The following is a 23,491-nucleotide window of genomic DNA, read 5'->3' as shown; positions in this document are numbered from 1 at the left end:
CGCTGATTGCCCATTTAAAATGATATGTCAATATGTATGGAGTGCTGATTGCCCATTTAAAATGATATGTCAATATGTATGGGGTGCTGATTGCCCATTTAAAATGATATGTCAATATGTATGGGGTGCTGATTGCCCATTTAAAATGATATGTCAATATGTATGGGGTGCTGATTGCCCATTTAAAATGATATGTCAATATGTATGGGGTGCTGATTGCCCATTTAAAATGATATGTCAATATGTATGGTGTGCTGATTGCCCATTTAAAATGATATGTCAATATGTATGGGGTGCTGATTGTCTTAGTCTGTAAGATTGTCAAAGGCTCTTTATGTAAATGAATGAATAGTTTAGATAATAAAACTAAGTAGTAAATAATGACTAAGTTCCTGCCAGAAAGATGGAAGATCACCCAAGGAAATGACACAAATGATTTCAGTGATATGTGGTTAACAGTGGCACATAGACTCATGCCATGGCATCAAACTAAAGTTGCCTGTGTGGGAGAATATAGTATGACAAATAATTATAGTGAGAAAACTGCCAACAGGGATTCCCCAAAAGCTTGGAAATTTCAACAATGGGTCTTAAATGCTGCCACACAGGTCCAGAACCAAGTCATTAGGTACCAGTCGTCTACTTGGGTTCATCAATAGAAAAATGGCAATACACAAACGTACAATACTTCTGCTGCTCTCAATGATGATTAGCCTGGCCGCCTCATCTCCAGTACAACGCCTAGGAATATCTCTGGAGCATGTTAAAGATATCAAATCTTATATTGATGGAGCACTTAAGGTAAGACAGTTATTATTGCACAAAAAAACATTTTCAACAATTGAAAAGTCCAGACAACTATTAGAGATGAAAGTAATGTAACCAATGTTACCTTTGTGTCCTGAACCACAGAACTGTCCTGAAGGCTGCAGCACATCTGGAATGGTGAGTCCATAACAATCTTGGATAATTGTCTCAATCTATTCTTCACTTCAATGTACTCTAGGTTAAACACATCTCACTGCTAGACATGCCTGTCGGATTCTTATGTACGCTGTGCACTTCATGAAACACTTTTTTTGAAAAGCAAAGCTGCTAGAGCATCTCTAATCTGTCTTGTGACATTGCTTATCTCAATCAGAATACACACAGATACAACATAGCCTCCTACCACAGGCTGCACTAACTTCCTTTGGTTTCTCATTTCAATTAGCAAAACCTGGTTGTGTTGTCTCATTTATATTTTTTGTTAAAAAATGGCTTTATTTAACTAGGCAAGTCAGTTAAGAACAAATTCTTATTTACAATGACAGTCTACCGGGGAACAACCTTGTCAGCTTGATCCAGCAACCTTTTGATTACTGGTCCAACGCTCTAATCACTAGGCTACCTGCCACTACATATCACAGTATATGAATTCCTAATGTGATGGATTGGTCTCTGCCAAAGGAATGTTAACCTAGATGCATGTATTGCAGTACAATTGTTATATTAAACAATTCTGTCAACTGTGTTTTCTAACATTTACTTATCTCTGTAGGATCTAAAATGCCAGTGTCTCCAAATCCCCATCACATCAGTGGTAAGAGAAACATAAAATGTTAATTGGAGTTACAGTAAGTAGAGCCATCCCACTGGGCACACACTGGTTGAATCCATGGCTTCCACACAATTTCAATGAAATTACGTTGAACCAAAGTGGAATAGACATTGAATTGACGTCTGTGCCCAGTGGGATGTCATGCAATGTGTACCTTTGTAACCCTTTTCTTCTGTTACTTTGAATAGGGAACATGCACAGCAGACTACTTCAAACAGGGACTGGAGTCACTGCAGAGTGTGCATCGTATCGCAGGCCTACTGAAGAAAAGATTAGGGATTCATTGGTCCAAGGTAAGTTATCTCCCCTCAACATGCACAGAATTGTTCAAAATGCACTGAATTGTTCTTAGATGGGCCCCCCGAGTGGCGCACCGGTTTAAAGCACTGCAGTGCTTGAGACGTCACTACAGATGACTGGGAGACCCATGAGACGACACACAATTGGCCTAGCGGTTAGGGGAGGGTTTGGCCGGCCGGGATGTCCCTGTTCCAATGTGCTCTAGCAACTCCTGTGGCGGGCCGGGTGCATGCATGCTGACATGGTCACCAGTTGTACAGTGTTTCCTCTGACACATTGGTGTGGCTGGCTTCCGGGTTAAGCGAGCACTGTGTCAAGAAGCAGTGTAGAGGGTCGTGATTCGGAGGACGCATGGCTCTCTCCCGTATCCGTACGGGAGTTGCAGCAATGGAACAAGACTCTAACTACCAAATGGATATCATGAAAAAAGGGTTTCAAAAAAGATTTGTTCTTAGACTATAATGACATTCTGGACATGGCAGAGATAACTAAAAAGCCATGAAATTACTGTTACATTGTTCACAATTACAAAGATCTTACCAGGTGTATGTGCTATTCTCTGTCATTGAAGGGCTTTCAACTGGCCCTGCACTGTGAACCAGTGGTGTCTCCGAAGATGTTCCTGCAGCAGCTGAAACAAGTGTTCGAATTTATCAACACCTCCGCTCTACACCCAACTGATCAACTATAACAACATTTGATTCTATATTATTTTCTTTATCATTTCTTTATTAACTATTTATACATTTGAAATTGTATTGCTAATAATTGGATTAACACCTGGAAGACGTATCTGCTACTGCGTTTGCTGTTCCTGTATTGACCTGATTGTGAAATGACCAGTAAATTAGATACCATAGCCTAGGTCTGAATGTAGGTCTATATATGGCAAAGTGCATCACAGATAAATCTGTCTGAAGAATATTAGAGCCATATCGTTGGTTGACCTTTACTTTCTGGTGTTGATCTTTCAATTATAGTGGTTAGAAACAAAGACAATTTCTATCTCATCCTAAACCAACATTATACAAATAATGTAATAAACAATAAAGAAATCATTCGATGTTTTTGGACATTGGACTACTTGAGTTGTTTGATGTGGCTTCATACCTAGGTAGCTTCTCATGCCACCTTCCTGGGCTCTTCTAGGCTCTCCAACAAAAAAAACTTAACAGTATATGTGGCTCCTGGCGATCAAGTGAAACTCTTAGAGGACAGCATTATACGTGCCCGCTAGGTGGCACTATTCCATTAGGGGGGTTTGGAGCATGTAAAACAGCTAGTCCAAAGTAATGCTCCACCTACCTAGAGATGCTTTTGTGTGTCAAAAGCTTTCGGGAAGTAGGCTATTGCGCTTCAATAAAAAGGAGACGCTAAATAATCCGAAAATGCAACCTCCTCCCAGAAAGGTAAGAATTTTACAAGAATTTTCAATAGCAATTGACATGTTTTTAACTTCACAATTATGTCAAACGAAATTAACTGTGGCAAGTGGCAATAACATAGAGAGGTTGAAATACGTTGAAAGTACCTCTGACATCTCTATTCTATTTTAATTTGGCACAGTACATTTGACATAATTGTAAAGTTTCTGAAAATGCAAGTTGTTATTGCGAATTATTTCACAAGAAGTGAACTGTTTAGTAGAACATGTTTAGAAAAGTCATACTCCTGTGAAGTAGTCTTAATTTGAATTTGGTCGTTTTCACTTGTGGCATTTTCGTAGGTTCCAAGTAATGATGTCAGCATCCTTATGATGCTCAACGCACATTTTGCACCATTCATTCTGCAATTGCTTATATTCTGATGTCCACAATTCACAATAACACAGAGAGAAAGTGAGAGAGAGAGACAGAGCGATAGATAGAGAGAGCGATAGAAAGTTAATGAATTAATGAACATAGTGCATGTACAGGCTCCGTGTCGGAGCTAAGTGGCTACTAGTTCGCTGATGTTGCTGACTCTGACATTCAGACTGAAGTCTTCAGCTGATGTACCCAGAGGCGCGACTGGGACAAAAATCCAGCACTCACCCCCATAAATATCATACCCCCCAAAACATTTTTATAACCTCCCCTGTTATTGGTAATGGTGAGAGGTTAGCATGTCTTGGGGGTATGGTCTTTGTGCATCTGTAACTTTCTCACTCATCATTCACATTTCAGTCATGATTATCCATTAACCATGGTAGCATCCACATTAATGTAGAAGTGTTTAGAAACATATTCTTATTTACAATAAAAGTGACTACAAAAGTTGGGCACAAAATAATCTGAAACACAACCAAAACAAACTGCAAATGCATCCATCATTGGTAGAGTCACAAGCTTGTTGTAGTCATTTCATGCTATGAATATGGAACCAGATATACAACTTTTGACTACTTTGAAACACATATTCAGTTGAAGTCGGAAGTTTACATACACCTTAGCCAAGTACATTTAAACTCAGTTTTTAACAATTCCTGACATTTAATCCTAGTAAAAATGCCCTGTTTTAGGTCAGTTAGGATCACCACTTTATTTTAAGAATATGAAATGTCAAAATAATAGTAGAGTGAATGATTTATTTCAGCTTTTATTTCTTTCATCACATTCCCAGTGGGTCAGAAGTTTACATACACTCAATTAGTATTTAGTAGCATTGCCTTTAAATTGTTTAACTTGGGTCAAATGTTTTGGGAAGCCTTCCACAAGCTTCCCACAATACGTTTTTAGAATTTTGTCCCATTCCTCCTGACAGAGCTGGTGTACCTGAGTCAGGTTTGTAGGCCTCCTTGCTCCCACACACTTTTTCAGTTCTGCCCACACATTTTCTATAGGGTTGAGGTCATGGCTTTGTGATGGCCACTCCAATACCTTGACTTTGCTGTCCTTAAGCCATTTTGCCACAACTTTGGAAGTATGCTTGGGGTCATTGTCCATTTGGAAGACCCATTTGCGATCAAGCTTTAACTTCCTGACTGATGTTGCTTTAATATATCCACATAATTTTCCCTTCCTCATGATGCCAGCTATTTTGTGAAGTGCACCAGTCCCTCCTGCAGCAAAGCACCCCCACAACATGATGCTGCCACCCTCGTGCTTTATGGTTGGTATGGTGTTCTTCGGCTTGCAAGCCTCCCCCTTTTTCCTCCGAACATAACGATGGTCATTATGGCCAAACAGTTATATTTTTGTTTCATCAGACCAGAGGACATTTCTCCAAAAAGTACAATCTTTGTCCCCATGTGCAGTTGCAAACCATAGTCTGGCTTTTTTACAGCGGTTTTGGAGCAGTGGCTTCTTCCTTGCTGAGCAGCCTTTCAGGTTATGTTGATATAGGACATGTTTTACTGTGGAAATAGATACTTGCGTACCTGTTTCCTCCAGTATCTTCACAAGGTCCTTTGCTATTGTTCCGGGATTGATTTGCACTTTTCGCACCAAAGTACGTTCATCTCTAGGAGACAGAACGCGTCTCTTTCCTGAGCGGTATGACAGCTACGTGGTCCCATGGTGTTTTATCTTGCATACTATTGTTTGTTCAGCTGAACGTGGTACCTTCAGGCGTTTGGACATTTTTCCCAAAGATGAACCAGACTTAATAATATATAATAATATAATAATAATATAATAATAATAATATAATATAATAATATATAATATAATAATGGAGGTCTACAATTTTCCCATGATGTCAAGCAAAGAGGCACTGAGTTTGAAGGTGGGCCTTGAAATACATCCACAGGTACACCTCCAATTGACTCAAATTATGTCAATTAGCCTATCAGAAGCTTCTAAAGCCATGACATCATTTTCTGGAATTGTTCAAGCTGTTTAAAGGCACAGTCAATTTAGTGTATGTAAACTCCTGACCCACTGGAATTATGATACAGTGAATTATAAGTGAAATCATCTGTTGGTAAACAATTGTTGGAAAAATGACTTGTGTCATGCACAAAATGGACTTGCCAAAACTATAGTTTGTTAACAAGAAATTTGTAGAGTGGTTGAAAAACAAGTTTTAATGACTAAGTGTATGTAAAGTTCCAACTTCAACTGTACACTGCGTATACAAAAGTATACTAAGTGTATGTAAACTTCCGACTTCAACTGTACACTGATTATACAAAACATTAAGAACACTTTCCATGGCATAGACTGACCAGGATTATCACTTGTTAAATCCACTTCAATCAGTGTAGATGCAGGGGAGACTGGTTAAATAAATATTTTAAAGCATTGAGACAATTGAGACATGGATTGTGTGTGTGTCATTCAGAGGGTCAATGGGCAAGACAAAACAATGGAAGTCCCTTTGAACGGGGTAGGGTAGTAGGTGCCAGGTGCACCGGTTTCTGTCAAGAACTGCAACGGCGCTAGGTTTTTAATGCTCAACAGTTTCCCGTGTGTATCAAAAATGGTCCACCACCCAAGGGACATTCAGCCAACTTGACACGACTGTGGGAAGCATTGGAATCAACATGGGCCAACATCCCTACGGAACAATTTAGACACATTGAAGAGTCCTTGCCCCGTCTAATACTACATAGAATAAGTGCTGTAATTTCTAAACGGTTCACCTGATATGGATAAGAATACCCTGAAATTAAAGCTGACAGTCTGCACTTTTACGTCATAGTCATTGTATAATTTCAAATCCAAGTCCTGGAGTACAGAGACAAAACAACAAAAACATTTTATCTGTCCCAATACTTTTGGACCTCACTGTAAATTATAATCACTTATTTTTATTGACTGGATAGACTGTACTGTGTACATCCACTGTGCACGTGACGAATACACTTAGATTTGATTTAGTCCCGGTGCTGGCCGGTCCTGATACAGGTATGTGTCACTGTTTTGATTGACAGGTGAAGGAGACCCAGCAGGTGAAGATGGCCTTTGCGGAGCAAGTGGGGCGGCTGCAGAGCAAACAGCAGCAGGAGGTAGAACTGCTGGAGGACATCAGGTGTGACCATCCTGTCCCACCCTGCCCCATCCTCCCTACCTGTTTCTGCTATACCCTGACTTACCCTGCATCACCCTACCCCACCAAGGCCCACTGTCCCACCCCCTACTCCATTTACCCTACCCTGCTCCTGCTTGTCCCCCCCCCATCCTACAGAAGCCTGGGTTTGTATAATACATACTGTACATATTTGTTAATATTGTGTGTATGACTCCAGTGTAATCACAACAAGAACCAATAGACACTAACGATGCTGAGTGAAACAGAAGGATTTATGAACACATCTTCAGATGTCTAGCATGTGGTCAGGCCTCCTGGGTGTTTACAGAGGTATATGCTGACTAATGCTCTCTGACAATGATCTCTCGGAGATATATACATATATATAAAGATGGATAGATGATATAATTACTGCCTAAATGCAGTTCACTGACATATCCTAGATGTGATGTTTATTTTTCTCTGTCCAGGTCCTTCAGTAAACAGCGTGCTGCCATAGAACAAGAGTACAGTCAGGTGAGAGGCCTCCCATAATGTTGATGCTGATTGACAAGCCGTGGTCAGGTCCCACTGGGCACACACTGGTTGAGTCAACATTGTTTCAGCGAAACGTGGAATTGACATTGAATTGACATCTGTGCCCAGTTGGGTGTATGTCCGTGTCTTATGTTCACCTTTCCAGTGATGGGGGGCAGTAAAACCATGTGATACGACCTTGGGACATCTTGTCGAGTGGCGTATCATTGAGCTGAAATGGGGTTGGAGTATTTGGACACTAACCTGTTTTTAGTGGCATCCTCGCAACAACTATTTTAAGCAACACTCTTACCACCCTCCTCCACACATTAAAAGCATTAGTCAAAGCACTCATATTGAATGTTTTGAAATGGAATGCATTCAGATATTGATTCAGATATTAGTGAGTATTTCAGGGACCTTGGTGTTGTCCATAAGCAAGGCAGGGGAATACAACACAAAGTATGCATCTGTCACAGGAACCAGAAACAACAGTGATAATTATGTCCCATATTGTACTGTAGTGCTGATATCCCATTGGATGTTTCCCGATGGAGTTATCCATGGTATACGTCATTCTGAGAAGATTTACATAATAGGGTGTTTGATAAGCTGATAACTTAATTAAATGGCTGTGGAAATGTCTGCTTTAGATACACTAAACGGACCCTTTTCCTTTTCTAACATGCCTACCTGGGTTATATCTACTGTAGTAACTTCCTGTAGTGTCTGACATAAGAGCATTCGTATTGAGTCTCCTATCCACTTGTTGCCGTGGACTTTGAACTTGCCTCTGGCCATTGTGGTTTCTAGTTAGTTTCCGTAGTGAAATGAGTATCCTGTGGTGCTGTCCCTTGATTCTGTTTGTTGTTAACAATGCATTAACATGGACCTATGGAGTAGGTCTAACAGTTGTAATAATGCTAACCTACACACTCAGACCAGTGTTTTCACCTCAGACCCTTGCACCATGGGGAATGTAGCAGGGTGGTGATGGTGAAATAAGGGCCTGTGAACCGATCCCTCCACATCTGAAAAGTTCAGAATAAAAGTGGTCTGTGGCTTTAGTACTACTGGTGGCGCATAGCGGCTCTGCTATTTGATGTCTTGGTGTGAAGGAGCTAGTGTGTTTCTGAGCCAAGCTCTTGGATCACTTCTCTGAAGTCGGCAGTGAGTTAATCTGAAACAGGAAGTGAACACTGGATAGCGATGTTTTCACTGGGGTGTTGATGTTCCACCAGGAGCCTCGAGTGCAGAGCTTTTAGTATTGATAAAAAACTCTGCTTTTCGCTCCAAATCTACATGTTATCCTGTACAGAAAAACAAGACGTGTTCACTTTAGGCTGGGTCCTGCACTTGCACTCCGACCAAATTCATATTTAAGGGTTACAACAAGGTTTATAAGGTGAATGTAATGAAATATCCCTGATTGTGTTTCCTAACATCTTTAATAAAACATATCCTTCTCTCTCAGGCCCTCCAGAGACTGGCCATACAGTTCCAGAGGAAAGACTGGCAAAGAGGCAAGGGAGACTCTTTGAACTCTGGGTAACCTATCATAAGCTTGATAGTTTGATCCCGCTACATGTTAATGACCTTTTTACTCTCAGCCATTCCAACCCCCATTTTTGTAAAACAAGTTACGTTCAGAGTTTCATAGACATATATGAAGGAAATATCTGTCAAATACTGTAATTATTCATGATTGAAGATGCTCCCGTCCCTAATAACACAGTCTAACATCAGGGGGATGCCATAGTGCTGGTGTAATAACACCGCTCTCTTTCTGTCTGTGTGTATACTGCCAGGAGTGTGTTTGCTGTGTGGAGGTCTCTGATTGAGGCCACGGCACAGAGTGGAGTGTGTCGTCTCACGGCGGCCGACGGATATCGCTCACTCACTGCCGACGCTCTGAAGAGCCTGAGGGCAGCCAAGGAGCTGAAGGCCAAGAGGGTGAGCTGAGCTGTGCAGTGGCTTATTGGAGGATGCACTGAAATAATGTATGATCCACATTGCAGTGCAGCCTAGTCTGAGTAACCAGATAGAAGAAAAAGCATGTTTTTAGACAAATAATCTATTCACAACTGTACATTTTCTTCATCAGGCTTCAATAAGCTGAGAACATTGTGTAGAAAAGGTTTTGGAGTCTGTGAAAGCTTGTTTGATTTATCTACAGCTTGAACACACTTACATCAAGCCTACTAGAATGAATCTACTCAGATTTTTTTTTTTGGGGGGTGGGTGCCTTTATTTAAAATAAATCTAAATCAAATGTATTTATATAGCCCTTCTTACATCAGCTGATATATCAAAGTGCTGTACAGAAACCCAGCCGAAAACCCCAAACAGCAAGCAATGCAGGTGTAGAAGCACGGTGGCTAGGAAAAAGTCCCTAGAAAGGCCAAAACCTAGGAAGAAACCTAGAGAGGAATCAGGCTATATGGGGTGGCCAGTTCTCTTCTGGCTGTGCCGGATGGAGATTATAACAGAACATGGCCAAGATGTTCAAATGTTCATAAATGACCAGCATGGTCGTATAATAATAAGGCAGAACAGTTGAAACTGGAGCAGCAGCACGGCCAGGTGGACTGGGGACAGCAAGGAGTCATCATGTCAGGTAGTCCTGGGGCATGGTCCTAGGGCTCAGGTCCACCGAGAGAGAGAAAGAAAGAGAGAATTAGAGAGAGCATATGTGGGGTGGCCAGTCCTCTTCTGGCTGTGCCGGGTGGAGATTATAACAGAACATGGCCAAGATGTTCAAATGTTCATAAATGACCAGCATGGTCAAATAATAGTAATCCCAGTGAACAGGTCATAGCCGGCGGAAGAACAGTTGAAACTGGAGCAGCAGCATGACCAGGTGGACTGGGAACAACAAGAAGTCATCATGCCAGGTAGTCCTGAGGCATGGTCCTAGGGCTCAGGTCCTCCGAGAGTGAGAAAAAAGGAAAGAGAGAATTAGAGAGAGCATACTTAAGTTCACACAAGACAGCGGCATAAGACAGGAGAAATCCTCCAGATATAATAGACTGACCCTAGCCCCCCGACACATATATAGGTTAAAAGAGAGAGTAGCTTATGATAGCTTCCTCCTTATGAAAATGATTAAATTATGTAACCGGAGCATGTTGTTTTAAAGAAAGAAATCCACTCCAAAAACAATATTTTTGTTCTCCATTAGTCCTCTCTTGATACAGTACTAAAAATGATTTGCATGTCAGCAGTCAAGTTTTCTAGATGACTGGCCTTTCAGGAAGCGTCACTTGCCACATCATCATGAAAAAATACATATTAGGTAGTTTTTGAGTGGAGTTTTCATGAAGCCCACAATGTCTCCATTCACAAAACCACACAACTCATCACCAGAGGTTTTCTCACGTCATACTTTCACTTTTTTTAGGAGGGAAATACATTCTAAGACAATCTAACACAAACAGCCAAAGCCTTTCATTTTCTCTATACCTTATTAGGAAAGGCACCAGTACTTACTGACGACTTCCTCTCGACTTTTATGCTACTTTGTGGTAGTTGTTGTTAATGACAGAGAATCAAACAAAGCAGGAACGTGAGTCACTTGTTAGCGTTGAAAATATTGTGATCTAAAGGTTACTATTCAAGCAGTGGAAAACCCTGGAAAAACCCTTACACTTGCACAGCCTTGACCTCCACATGCTACACGCACTGTTAAACTACGGACAGTATTTATCATTTAAAACCTGCCTGTTGCACAACGTAACCAGCATTGAATCTATTGGATTTGTTAAATCTGTCAATCTAGAGACAGTTTGACGTAGTTTAAATGCAGTGAGTTCCTCCTTCAGTCACCCCTATATGCTGTTCCGCCCATGCATATTATTCTATTACATTGTAATAATATGATGCGTTGTGTTGCCCTACAGGGTCTAGAGCAGCTGCAGAGAGTACAGGGTGAGGTAGTGGATGCACTACGAGAGCTCCACAAGGTCAAGAAGAGATACTACCAGCTGAGTCACATGGCTAACGTGGCCAGGGAGAAAGCTGCTGACGCACAGGCCAAGTAAGTCTGTGAGTGTGAGCCTGGTCAAAAGTAGCGCACTATGTAGGAAATAGGTTGATTTGGAATGGAGTTTGTCTGTTTTTCCGATCAGTGTGCAATATCCATCCATATACTACTGTATGTTATACCAGGAATGGGCAACTGGAGGCATGCGGCATGTGGTCCCCCTTTTTGTAGATAATTAGAAAGATGAAGTAAGTAAAAAAAAAAAAAATTGGGGGGGGGACACAGTCGGGGTCTCAACTTACTGTTGAGAGTTAGAATAATATAATATTCAAGGTGCAATTTTGAAATGTGGTTGTGCATCAGCAGTCACTAAATTAGCCCATGTCAGCAACTTTCTTTTAGATTGGTAAAGGGCTATGGATGTGGGTATGCAGACTCACCAGCCACTGTGGCCCCTTCCATTTTTTTGTGGCTCCCACCCCAAACAAAGTTGCCCATCCCTGTGTTAGACAAAAGTCCAGTAATACTCTTACTTTAGCCCTGCTTTGTTCCCATGTGACAGCCTTAAAGGTCCAATGCAGACGTTTTTATCTCAATATCAAATTATTTCTGGGTAACAATGAAGATGTGACAAATAAAATTTGATTAGATTTTGATTTGATTTGATTTGATGTGATCATTTTTTATTAAAATGGCGAATAATTAACAAAAATAGCTTCTGTGATGTTGTATATACATTTTCAACCTTTCTAATCATATAGTATCCACAGATTGTGAGCTAAAGATGAAAGCCATTCCCACAAGTATTATCATATTATTTATTGACTGACCAAATCGCCCAACACCACTATTTGTAAGGTTAATTTTAAGTGAAGGTTGTGATTTTTTAACTATTCCTGAACCTGTGACTAGCAACAAGCTACATAGGGGCAATACCAGAATAAATGATCTAGTGATTCTGTCTCATCGCAGCAATATCTACAAAGCTGAGACTGTTGTATGCCCCATATTCAGTGCCCCCGAAAAGTAATCAGAACCCTTGACTTTTTCCGCATTTTCTTAGGTTACAGCCTTATTCTAAAATTGATTAAATAGTTTTTCCCCCCTCATCAATATGCACACAATACCCCATAATGACCAAGCATTTACATTTAATCCATTTTAGAAGAAGGCTGTAACATAACAAAATGTGGAAAAAGTTAATACTTTCTGTTGACGGCAAGAATTTTGTATAATAATTTAAATTGAAAAACTCTTAAGTGTTGAATCAAGTGTTGTTTTTTTGTACCAGTTCATAAACCATGTGCCATGGAATCGGTAAATCCAAAATCTCTTCCCATTTATTTTGCAACCTGCATGGGTCAGCTGTCAACATGTTGGTCCTCAAATGAAACCGGTATATTTTTCTATTTTTCCATGGCTGCAGAATCTTATCTATTTTTGCGAACTTTCTGTTGAAATTGATTGTGGTAAGTTCATTTATATTTTTTGAGATGTGAAAAGTATGTCTACTTCACCATCCGCCCATTTTATACACTTGTCATAATTAGGTTTTAGTCCAGAGAGGCTAAAAAAGTGATCAAGATCTTCAATGTGCAGGGATCCCGATTGCAGACTTTAGAAAAAACTTGAGTCATCAGCATAAATTGACACTTTTTTGTTTTTAACCCCTGGATTTCTAACCCCTTGATGTTTTTGTTGGATCTAATTTTAATAGCTAGCATTCAATGGCCATTATAAATAGATATGGAGACAACCGACAGCCTTGTTTTACTCCTCTTAAAAGCTCAATACTTTCTGAGAAGAAACAATTATTTACTATTTTGCATCTGGGGTTGCTGTACATAACTTTAACCTATTGTGTAAGAGATTCACCGAAATTAAAGTAGCCATACTTTATCAAACGCCTTTTCAAAATCTGCTATGTAGACCAGACCTGGTATCTTTGATGTTTCATAATATAATATTCAGTTGTTTCAAGTAATTGTCGTATATGATCTCCAATATATTGTTCATGTAAAAAAATAGTATCGGGATGAACAATATCTGGTCAAACATTTTTTATTCTTTGTGCTATGCATTTTGCCAGGATTTTCACATCACCACATTGAAGTGTAAGAGGCCTCCAGTTTTTTTATATGGACTGGATCTTTATACTTACTTACTTACTTCCTGTTTTAGTAATACTGAAATCAGACCTTCTTGTTGAGTACCTGAAAGTCTAAATTTTTTTTTCCCAATATCCCCATCCACATGGAAATTCTGTACGAGTTCAATTTAAATCCAATTAAATTACAGGTTGTAATGCAGCAAAATAGGAAAAATGCCAAGGGGGATGAATACTTTTGCAAGGCACTGTACCACCTGGTGATGTCACGATGGGAAACCAAAACTCCACCCCACCAAAACAGGTTGAAATTTCAGGTGGTCTTTTCAAACAGCTCTTACTCTAAAAGGGCATTATCATAATTTTCACAATTTCATAGTATTGTTCCAACCTCATAGTATGTAAATATATAGAACACACAGGAATATCAAGTTTTTGACTGAAAGTGGGCCTTTAAGGCTACTTGTAACATAGTTAAATTATTCATCATCTGAGAGGGAGCAGGTAGTGGCATGTTAAATGTTCTGTAAACCTGTAGTCATTGCATTTTAGTTCAGATACGTGGTTGATGCATATTTTATGTTTATCGATTATTATTTATAACAATGTCATTAAGAGTCTTGGTTTGATTATTTCTATCATGTGCCCATGTGACCTTTTTCAGATTCAAGAAGAGTGACCACGGAATTTTCCATTTTAGGACAGGCTTGCAGAAAATGAGTTCAAAGGTAGGCTACTGTAGGCTGACACACATGAAGGTCTGTATAGGCTGAAGTACCCCACCACCGCCACATAAGTGTTACCTGGCTAGTTAGTACACAGAGAGTATACATATTTCTGAAAGGGCAAATCGTGTTTTATCCGTTATATGCTTTACTATGAAGAAATGTCTTCAATAAAACATGTAGGAATAATGCATTTGCGCTGTTGAATATTCTACTCTTCTTATTCACCTTGCACTTTGCCTATTGATTACCTATCAAACACATTTTGATAGTAGAATTGATTGTAATAATGAAACATATTTTATCCTCAACTCACTCCTCCCTGTAACCGTTGTCCAGCTGAATACCAGGCTGAGGGAGTGTGACCAGAGACTGACAGAGGTGCGTAATGAGTACCTTCTAACACTGTCTGCCGTCAACTCTCATCACCAATACTACTACACTGCAGAGCTGCCTGCCATCATGAGGGTAAGACCACCTGGCATCTCCTAACGGCATACTGTCTCTCTGGATTCTAATCATGAGTCTGTCATAAGACTGAACACACTGCATCGTCCCCTCAGACGTACCTCCTGTCAGTGAAAAAAGACTTCCTTTGTGTTTGTGATGAGTCACTGCTAGTTGACATAATTTCCTGTCCCATTGTGGTTGTCTTAGCTGTAGAGTGGAGAGCACAAACTACACCGAAATTCATCCAAATAGGAAATCCTCAAATGTTCCTTTTTGTCTTTTTACCTTTGCAAAGTAATCAGGTGAGTCATAAGTTCAGCTCAGTAGAAACCATTCATTTCAGGGGAATTTCCCCCTCAGAACATTCATAACACAACAATCTTCTTGAAAGTGTTTATGTCTCAATCAAGGGAAATATCACTCAGTGACTCAACTCTTGTTATTGCAGTAACCAATGTAATTCATTATGAATCAGTTGATTCAAATCCCTCAGACTGAAACATTGGAATGACTGAAACATTGGAAAATAAGGAAAGGGCATTTCCTTCTCAAATCACCTCTGATTTTGTTTTGCATCAGGGCTTTGGCTATAACCCCAGCTCTCACCTCTGTTGTTTACTCAACAGAGACTGGACAGTGACCTGTATGAGCAAATCCGAGAACACTTCACTCTCTTGTGCTGCACAGAGATCGACACCTGCCGGTCAACGCATAGTAACTTTAGCAAGATCTGCGAGAACTACACCAAGGTGAGGCCGTGCGTGGGATCCACTGAAGCCCTTTTCACAGTAAAAACCTTCCACAGACAGTAGCCCCACTGTAATACCCAGAGCTGTGACATTCCTCACCTGGGCATTGCTGATGGAGGCCAGACAGACCACTGACTGATGTTCTGTTCTATGGGAGACAAGTGAACTAGTGTCTGTGTCCCAAATAACAATATATTGCATTACTTTTGACCTTTGGGCTTTAGCCCAAAGTAGTGAACTATGTAAGAAATAATGTACCAATGTGGAGGTAATGAGTGTTTGTGTAATGACCGTTGGTGGAAGAAGGTGAGGACCAAGATGCAGCGTGGTAAGTGTTCATCATTATTTTAATAAACTGAACACTAAATTACAACAAGGAATAAAAGAAACAACCGAAACAGCTCTTTCAGGTGCAAAACACACTAAACAGAAAATAACTACCCACAACCCATAGTGAGAAAACAGGCTTCCTAAGTATGGTTCTCAATCAGAGACAACAATTGACAGCTGCCTCTGATTGGGAACCATACCAGGCCAAAACCAGAAATACAAAACATAGAATGCCCACCCCAACTCACGCCCTGACCAAACTAAAATAGAGACATAAAAAAGGAACTGAGGTCAGGACGTGACAGTTTGTTTGGTTCTCTGATAGGTGTCTAGAGAACGGAACATCCAGATCTTCCTCCAGGATTTCCCGGTCTTCACCAGAACAGCCGGCTTTCACTTCCAGGTTGCCCCTAAAGACAAGGTGTGGCTCACTGTAGTACCACTGTTCTTGATTACCATGTAAACACCATTATATCACAATTAATATCCACAAAGCTGTTTGAATAAAACCCTGATTGAGGTGAAAATGTTGAAATATCCATATAGTCTTTTGTGTGTGAGATAATCCCAGCTTCACCTCCTGTTCATTCAAAAGGTGTGCATTCTGAAGCAACATATCTCCAGTGCTGAGGGGGAGAGCTGTTTGGACAAGGAGGCCCGCAAGTGGTCTGCTAAGGCTGCCAAAGACTACAAGATCATCTCACACGGAGATAGGGTGAGTAGTGGGCGAAAGCTCTGTTTACCTCTGGTTCGGGAGTTTGACCTTGTGTAACCTCTGTCTACCTTCCTCATAGGCACTGCAGATGCTGGACAGGCGTTTCAAACTGCTGTCAGGAGACACAGGAGTCAGCGTGGAACAGAAGATGGTGGGGGTGAAGGAGAGTGTGAGGAAAGCACAGGTAGGACTACAACTAGCCCAACGTAATGTTACTGTTAGCTACTACAAGCCCAACGTAATGTTAATGACCTCACATTACCCTCCTACTATTCCACCCTACCAGGAAATGGATAATGATAAGGCAAGCAGTCATTAACCAGGCTTTATCAGAGTTCCTCTTTGATACGCTGGTGTTAGCCTTCTTTACACTCTTAGAAAAAAGGGTTCCAAAAGGGTTCTTTGGCTGTCCCCATAAGATCATCTTTTTTGGTTCCCCTCTGTGGAAAGGGTTCTACATGAAACCCAAAGGGTTCTACCTGGAACTAAAAAGGGATCTTCAAAGGTTTCACCTATGGTGCAGTGTAGAGGTGGATGTAGTTATTTAATGCTAAGTGACTGGTGGGTGATGAGACCAAGGCTGCGTGTGTTCTAGGCCTATAGCCATGCTTCTGCAGATGCAGGATGCTTTCTACTACTTGAGCCTTTGTAGAGCTAACGGCAGGGCTCTCTCCTCCACTCTGCCTGGCTCATTGATGAGCCAGGTGGATGCCCTCTATCTGGATCTGAATGGAATGTGTGTCACTGCCTACTTCCTACTTCCCACAAGGACAAATGCAAATGCTGCTGGCATCATGCGTCACTTGGAACTGTTCATTCAACCCACCACCTCCTCCTGCTTTATTCAGTTGTCTTGGGCTCAGAGTAAGTGTTATGTGATGTAATCAATCTATTGTATTGGCCTGAAAAACCATGTTTCTTTACTTACAAGAAAGAAGTTGGGTTTAGGAAACATAATTCAGCCAATATGCTGTTAATGTACTGCTAATATGAACCTAGTATGATGCGACAGCCAACCCCAGATGGCCTTGATGACTACAACTATTATTTTGCTGTGCTGTTTAATGAATATTATTAGTATTATTGCTTATTCATATGTAGTGTGTTTCAGTTATTATGTCTGAGATGTTACAGTGTCTGAGATGTTACAGTGTCTGAGGTGTTACAGTGTCTGAGATGTTACAGTGTCTGAGATGTAACAGTGTCTGAAATGTTACAGTGTCTGAGTTGTTACAGTGCGTGAGGTGTTACAGTGCGTGAGGTGTTACAGTGTCTGAGGTGTTACAGTGTCTGAGATGTTACAGTGTCTGAGTTGTTACAGTGCGTGAGGTGTTACAGTGCGTGAGGTGTTACAGTGTCTGAGGTGTTACAGTGTCTGAGGTGTTACAGTGTTTGAGGTGTTACAGTGTTTGAGGTGTTACAGTGTGTGAGGTGTTAGTGTGTGAGGTGTTACAGTGTGTGAGGTGTTACAGTGTCTGAGTTGTTATAGTGTCTGAGTTGTTATAGTGTGTGAGGTGTTACAGTGTCTGAGGTGTTAGTGTGTGAGGTGTTATAGTGTCTGAGGTGTTACAGTGTGTGAGGTGTTACAGTGTCTGAGTTGTTATAGTGTGTGAGATGTTGCAGTGTCTGAGGTGTTACAGTGTCTGAGGTGTTACAGTGTCCGAGGTGTTACAGTGTCTGAGGTGTTATAGTATCTGAGGTGTTACAGTGCGTGAGGTGTTACAGTGCGTGAGGTCTTACAGTGCGTGAGGTGTTACAGTGTCTGAGGTGTTACAGTGTCTGAGGTGTTACAGTGCGTGAGGTGTTACAGTGCGTGAGGTGTTACAGTGCGTGAGGTGTTACAGTGTCTGAGGTGTTACAGTGTCTGAGGTGTTACAGTGTCTGAGGTGTTACAGTGTCTGAGGTGTTACAGTGCGTGAGGTGTTACAGTGCGTGAGGTGTTACAGTGCGTGAGGTGTTACAGTGTCTGAGGTGTTACAGTGTCTGAGGTGTTACAGTGCGTGAGGTGTTACAGTGTCTGAGGTGTTACAGTGTGTGAGGTGTTATAGTGTGTGAGGTGTTACAGTGTGTGAGGTGTTACAGTGTCTGAGGTGTTACAGTGTGTGAGGTGTTATAGTGTGTGAGGTGTTACAGTGTGTGAGGTGTTACAGTGTCTGAGGTGTTAGTGTGTGAGGTGTTATAGTGTCTGAGGTGTTACAGTGTCTGAGGTGTTATAGTATCTGAGGTGTTACAGTGTCTGAGGTGTTACAGTGTCTGAGGTGTTACAGTGTCTGAGGTGTTACAGTGTCTGAGGTGTTACAGTGTGTGAGGTGTTAGTGTGTGAGGTGTTAGTGTGTGAGATGTTACAGTGTGTGAGGTGTTACAGTGTGTGAGATGTTACAGTGTGTGAGGTGTTATAGTCTGTGAGGTGTTACAGTGTCTGAGGTGTTACAGTGTCTGAGGTGTTACAGAGTGTGAGGTGTTACAGTGTCTGAGGTGTTACAGTGTTTGAGGTGTTACAGTGTTTGAAGTGTTACAGTGTGTGAGGTGTTAGTGTGTGAGGTGTTACAGTGTCTGAGTTGTTATAGTGTGTGAGGTGTTACAGTGTCTGAGGTGTTAGTGTGTGAGGTGTTATAGTGTCTGAGGTGTTACAGTGTGTGAGGTGTTACAGTGTCTGAGTTGTTATAGTGTGTGAGATGTTGCAGTGTCTGAGGTGTTACAATGTCTGAGGTGTTACAGTGTCTGAGGTGTTATAGTATCTGAGGTGTTACAGTGCGTGAGGTGTTACAGTGCGTGAGGTCTTACAGTGCGTGAGGTGTTACAGTGCATGAGGTGTTACAGTGTCTGAGGTGTTACAGTGCCTGAGGTGTTACAGTGTCTGAGGTGTTACAGTGCGTGAGGTGTTACAGTGCGTGAGGTGTTACAGTGCGTGAGGTGTTACAGTGTCTGAGGTGTTATAGTGTGTGAGGTGTTACAGTGTGTGAGGTGTTACAGTGTCTGAGGTGTTAGTGTGTGAGGTGTTATAGTGTCTGAGGTGTTACAGTGTCTGAGGTGTTATAGTATCTGAGGTGTTACAGTGTCTGAGGTGTTACAGTGTCTGAGGTGTTACAGTGTCTGAGGTGTTACAGTGTCTGAGGTGTTACAGTGTGTGAGGTGTTAGTGTGTGAGGTGTTAGTGTGTGAGATGTTACAGTGTGTGAGGTGTTACAGTGTGTGAGGTGATACAGTGTGTGAGGTGTTATAGTCTGTGAGGTGTTACAGTGTCTGAGGTGTTACAGTGTCTGAGGTGTTACAGAGTGTTAGGTGTTACAGTGTCTGAGGTGTTACAGTGTTTGAGGTGTTACAGTGTTTGAAGTGTTACAGTGTGTGAGGTGTTAGTGTGTGAGGTGTTACAGTGTCTGAGTTGTTATAGTGTGTGAGGTGTTACAGTGTCTGAGGTGTTAGTGTGTGAGGTGTTATAGTGTCTGAGGTGTTACAGTGTGTGAGGTGTTACAGTGTCTGAGTTGTTATAGTGTGTGAGATGTTGCAGTGTCTGAGGTGTTACAATGTCTGAGGTGTTACAGTGTCTGAGGTGTTATAGTATCTGAGGTGTTACAGTGCGTGAGGTGTTACAGTGCGTGAGGTCTTACAGTGCGTGAGGTGTTACAGTGCATGAGGTGTTAAAGTGTCTGAGGTGTTACAGTGCCTGAGGTGTTACAGTGTCTGAGGTGTTACAGTGTCTGAGGTGTTACAGTGTCTGAGGTGTTACAGTGCGTGAGGTGTTACAGTGCGTGAGGTGTTACAGTGTCTGAGGTGTTACAGTGTCTGAGGTGTTACAGTGCGTGAGGTGTTACAGTGTCTGAGGTGTTACAGTGTGTGAGGTGTTATAGTGTGTGAGGTGTTACAGTGTGTGAGGTGTTACAGTGTCTGAGGTGTTAGTGTGTGAGGTGTTATAGTGTCTGAGGTGTTACAGTGTCTGAGGTGTTAGTGTGTGAGGTGTTACAGTGTCTGAGGTGTTACAGTGTCTGAGGTGTTACAGTGTGTGAGGTGTTACAGTGTTTGAGGTGTTACAGTGTGTGAGGTGTTACAGTGTGTGAGGTTTTACAGTGTGAGGTGTTAGTGTGTGAGGTGTTACAGTGTGTGAGGTGTTACAGTGTGTGAGGTGTTACAGTGTGTGAGTAGTTACAGTGTGAAGTGTTAGTTTGTGAGGTGTTACAGTGTGTGAGGTGTTACAGTGTGTGAAGTGTTACAGTGTGTGAGGTGTTACAGTGTCTGAGGTGTTAGTGTGTGAGGTGTTATAGTGTGTGAGGTGTTACAGTGTGTGAGGTGTTACAGTGTGTGAAGTGTTACAGTGTGTGAGGTGTTACAGTGTCTGAGGTGTTACAGTGTGTGAGGTGTTAGTGTGTGAGGTGTTACAGTGTGTGAGGTGTTACAGTGTTTGAGGTGTTACAGTGTCTGAAGTGTTAGTGTGTAAGGTGTTGGTGTGTGAGGTGTTACAGTGTGTGAGGTGTTACAGTGTGTGAGGTGTTATAGTGTGTGAGATGTTACAGTGTCTGAGGTGTTATAGTGAGTGAGGTGTTACAGTGTCTGAGGTGTTACAGTGTCTGAGGTGTTACAGAGTGTGAGGTGTTACAGTGTCTGAGGCGTTAGTGTGTGATGTGTTACAGTGTGTGAGGTGTTACAGTGTCTGAGTTGTTATAGTGTGTGAGGTGTTACAGTGTGTGAGGTGTTACAGTGTCTGAGGTGTTAGTGTGGGAGGTGTTATAGTGTCTGGGGTGTTACAGTGTGTGAGGTGTTACAGTGTCTGAGTTGTTATAGTGTGTGAGATGTTGCAGTGTCTGAGGTGTTACAGTGCATGAGGTGTTACAGTGCGTGAGGTGTTACAGTGTCTGAGGTGTTACAGTGCGTGAGGTGTTACAGTGTCTGGGGTGTTACAGTGTCTGAGGTGTTACAGTGCGTGAGGTGTTACAGTGTCTGAGGTGTTACAGTGTCTGAGGTGTTACAGTGTGTGAGGTGTTATAGTGTGTGAGGTGTTACAGTCTGTGAGGTGTTACAGAGTGTGAGGTGTTACAATGTCTGAGGTGTTACAGTGTCTGAGGTGTTACAGTGTCTGATGTGTTACAGTGTGTGAGGTGTTACAGTGTGTGAGGTGTTACAGTGTGTGAGGTGTTACAGTGTGAGGTGTTAGTGTGTGAGGTGGTACAGTGTGTGAGGTGTTACAGTGTGTGAGGTGTTACAGTGTGAGGTGTTAGTGTGTGAGGTGTTACAGTGTGTGAGGTGTTACAGTGTGTGAGATGTTACAGTGTCTGAGGTGTTACAATGTCTGAGGTGTTATAGTATCTGAGGTGTTACAGTGCCTGAGGTGTTACAGTGTCTGAGGTGTTACAGTGTGTGAGGTGTTACAGTGTGTGAGCTGTTACAGTGTGTGAGGTGTTACAGTGTGTGAGGTGTTATAGTGTGTGAGGTGTTACAGTGTCTGAGGTGTTATAGTGAGTGAGGTGTTACAGTGTCTGAGGTGTTACAGTGTCTGAGGTGTTACAGAGTGTGAGGTGTTACAGTGTCTGAGGTGTTACAGTGTTTGAGGTGTTAGTGTGTGAGGTGGTACAGTGTGTGAGGTGTTACAGTGCGTGAGGTGTTACAGTGTCTGAGGTGTTACAGTGTCTGAGGTGTTACAGTGTCTGAGGTGTTATAGTGTGTGAGGTGTTATAGTGTGTGAGGTGTTACAGTGTGTGAGGTGTTACAGTGTGTGAGGTGTTACAGTGTGAGGTGTTAGTGTGTGAGGTGTTACAGTGTGTGAGGTGTTACAGTGTCTGAGTTGTTATAGTGTGTGAGGTGTTACAGTGTGTGAGGTGTTACAGTGTCTGAGGTGTTAGTGTGTGAGGTATTATAGTGTCTGAGGTGTTACAGTGTGTGAGGTGTTACAGTGTCTGAGTTGTTATAGTGTGTGAGATGTTGCAGTGTCTGAGGTGTTACAGTGTCTGAGGTGTTACAGTGCGTGAGGTGTTACAGTGTGTGAGGTGTTACAGTGCGTGAGGTGTTACAGTGTGTGAGATGTTACAGTGTCTGAGGTGTTCCAGTGCGTGAGGTGTTACAGTGCGTGAGGTGTTACAGTGTCTGAGGTGTTACAGTGTGTGAGTAGTTACAGTGTGAGGTGTTAGTGTGTGAGATGTTACAGTGTGTGAGGTGTTACAGTGTGTGAAGTGTTACAGTGTGTGAGGTGTTAGAGTGTGTGAGGTGTTACAGTGTCTGAGGTGTTAGTGTGTGAGATGTTATAGTGTGTGAGGTGTTACAGTGTGTGAGGTGTTACAGTGTGTGAGGTGTTACAGTGTGAGGTGTTAGTGTGTGAGGTGTTACAGTGTGTGAGGTGTTACAGTGTGTGAGGTGTTACAGTGTGTGAGGTGTTACAGTGTGAGGTGTTAGTGGGTGAGGTGTTACAGTGTGTGAGGTGTTACAGTGTGTGAGATGTTACAGTGTCTGAGGTGTTACGGTGTCTGAGGTGTTATAGTATCTGAGGTGTTACAGTGTCTGGGGTGTTACAGTGCGTGAGGTGTTACAGTGTCTGAGGTGTTACAGTGTGTGAGGTATTAGTGTGTGAGTTGTTACAGTGTGTGAGGTGTTACAGTTTTTGTGGTGTTACAGTGTCTGAAGTGTTAGTGTGTAAGGTGTTAGTGTGTGAGGTGTTATAATGTGTCAGGTGTTACAGTGTCTGAGGTGTTATAGTGAGTGAGGTGTTACAGTGTCTGAGGTGTTACAGTGTCTGAGGTGTTACAGTGTCTGATGTGTTACAGTGTGTGAGGTGTTACAGTGTGAGGTGTTAGTGTGTGAGGTGGTACAGTGTGTGAGGTGTTACAGTGTGTGAGGTGTTACATTGTGAGGTGTTAGTGTGTGAGGTGTTACAGTGTGTGAGGTGTTACAGTGTGTGAGATGTTACAGTGTCTGAGGTGTTACAATGTCTGAGGTGTTATAGTATCTGAGGTGTTACAGTGCCTGAGGTGTTACAGTGTCTGAGGTGTTACAGTGTGTGAGGTGTTACAGTGTGTGAGGTGTTACAGTGTGTGAGGTGTTACAGTGTGTGAGGTGTTATAGTGTGTGAGGTGTTACAGTGTC

General features: G+C 41.9%; 1 protein-coding gene across 2 annotated transcripts in view; it reads left to right on the top strand.

The window, feature by feature from the left end:
* Window positions 1-3,210: 3,210 nt before the first annotated feature.
* Window positions 3,211-23,491, top strand: part of LOC124010366 (F-BAR and double SH3 domains protein 1-like) — a 73,476-nt gene continuing 53,195 nt past the window's right edge. For both annotated transcript variants that reach the window (XR_006834417.1, XM_046322733.1), the window contains exons 1-12: window positions 3,211-3,309; window positions 6,756-6,853; window positions 7,324-7,369; window positions 8,844-8,917; window positions 9,178-9,322; window positions 11,269-11,405; window positions 14,123-14,186; window positions 14,523-14,651; window positions 15,260-15,382; window positions 16,038-16,133; window positions 16,308-16,427; window positions 16,507-16,611. Coding sequence is in view for 1 of the 2 variants with exons in the window: in XM_046322733.1 (XP_046178689.1) it covers window positions 3,289-3,309; window positions 6,756-6,853; window positions 7,324-7,369; window positions 8,844-8,917; window positions 9,178-9,322; window positions 11,269-11,405; window positions 14,123-14,186; window positions 14,523-14,651; window positions 15,260-15,382; window positions 16,038-16,133; window positions 16,308-16,427; window positions 16,507-16,611 (1,158 nt within the window). In the remaining variant the exon portion in view is untranslated. The remainder of the gene's footprint in view (window positions 3,310-6,755; window positions 6,854-7,323; window positions 7,370-8,843; window positions 8,918-9,177; window positions 9,323-11,268; window positions 11,406-14,122; window positions 14,187-14,522; window positions 14,652-15,259; window positions 15,383-16,037; window positions 16,134-16,307; window positions 16,428-16,506; window positions 16,612-23,491) is intronic.

Source organism: Oncorhynchus gorbuscha, linkage group LG23 (genome assembly GCF_021184085.1).
Source record: "Oncorhynchus gorbuscha isolate QuinsamMale2020 ecotype Even-year linkage group LG23, OgorEven_v1.0, whole genome shotgun sequence".
Lineage (NCBI taxonomy): Eukaryota > Metazoa > Chordata > Actinopteri > Salmoniformes > Salmonidae > Oncorhynchus > Oncorhynchus gorbuscha.
This window is presented reverse-complemented; position numbering and strand designations above follow the sequence as displayed.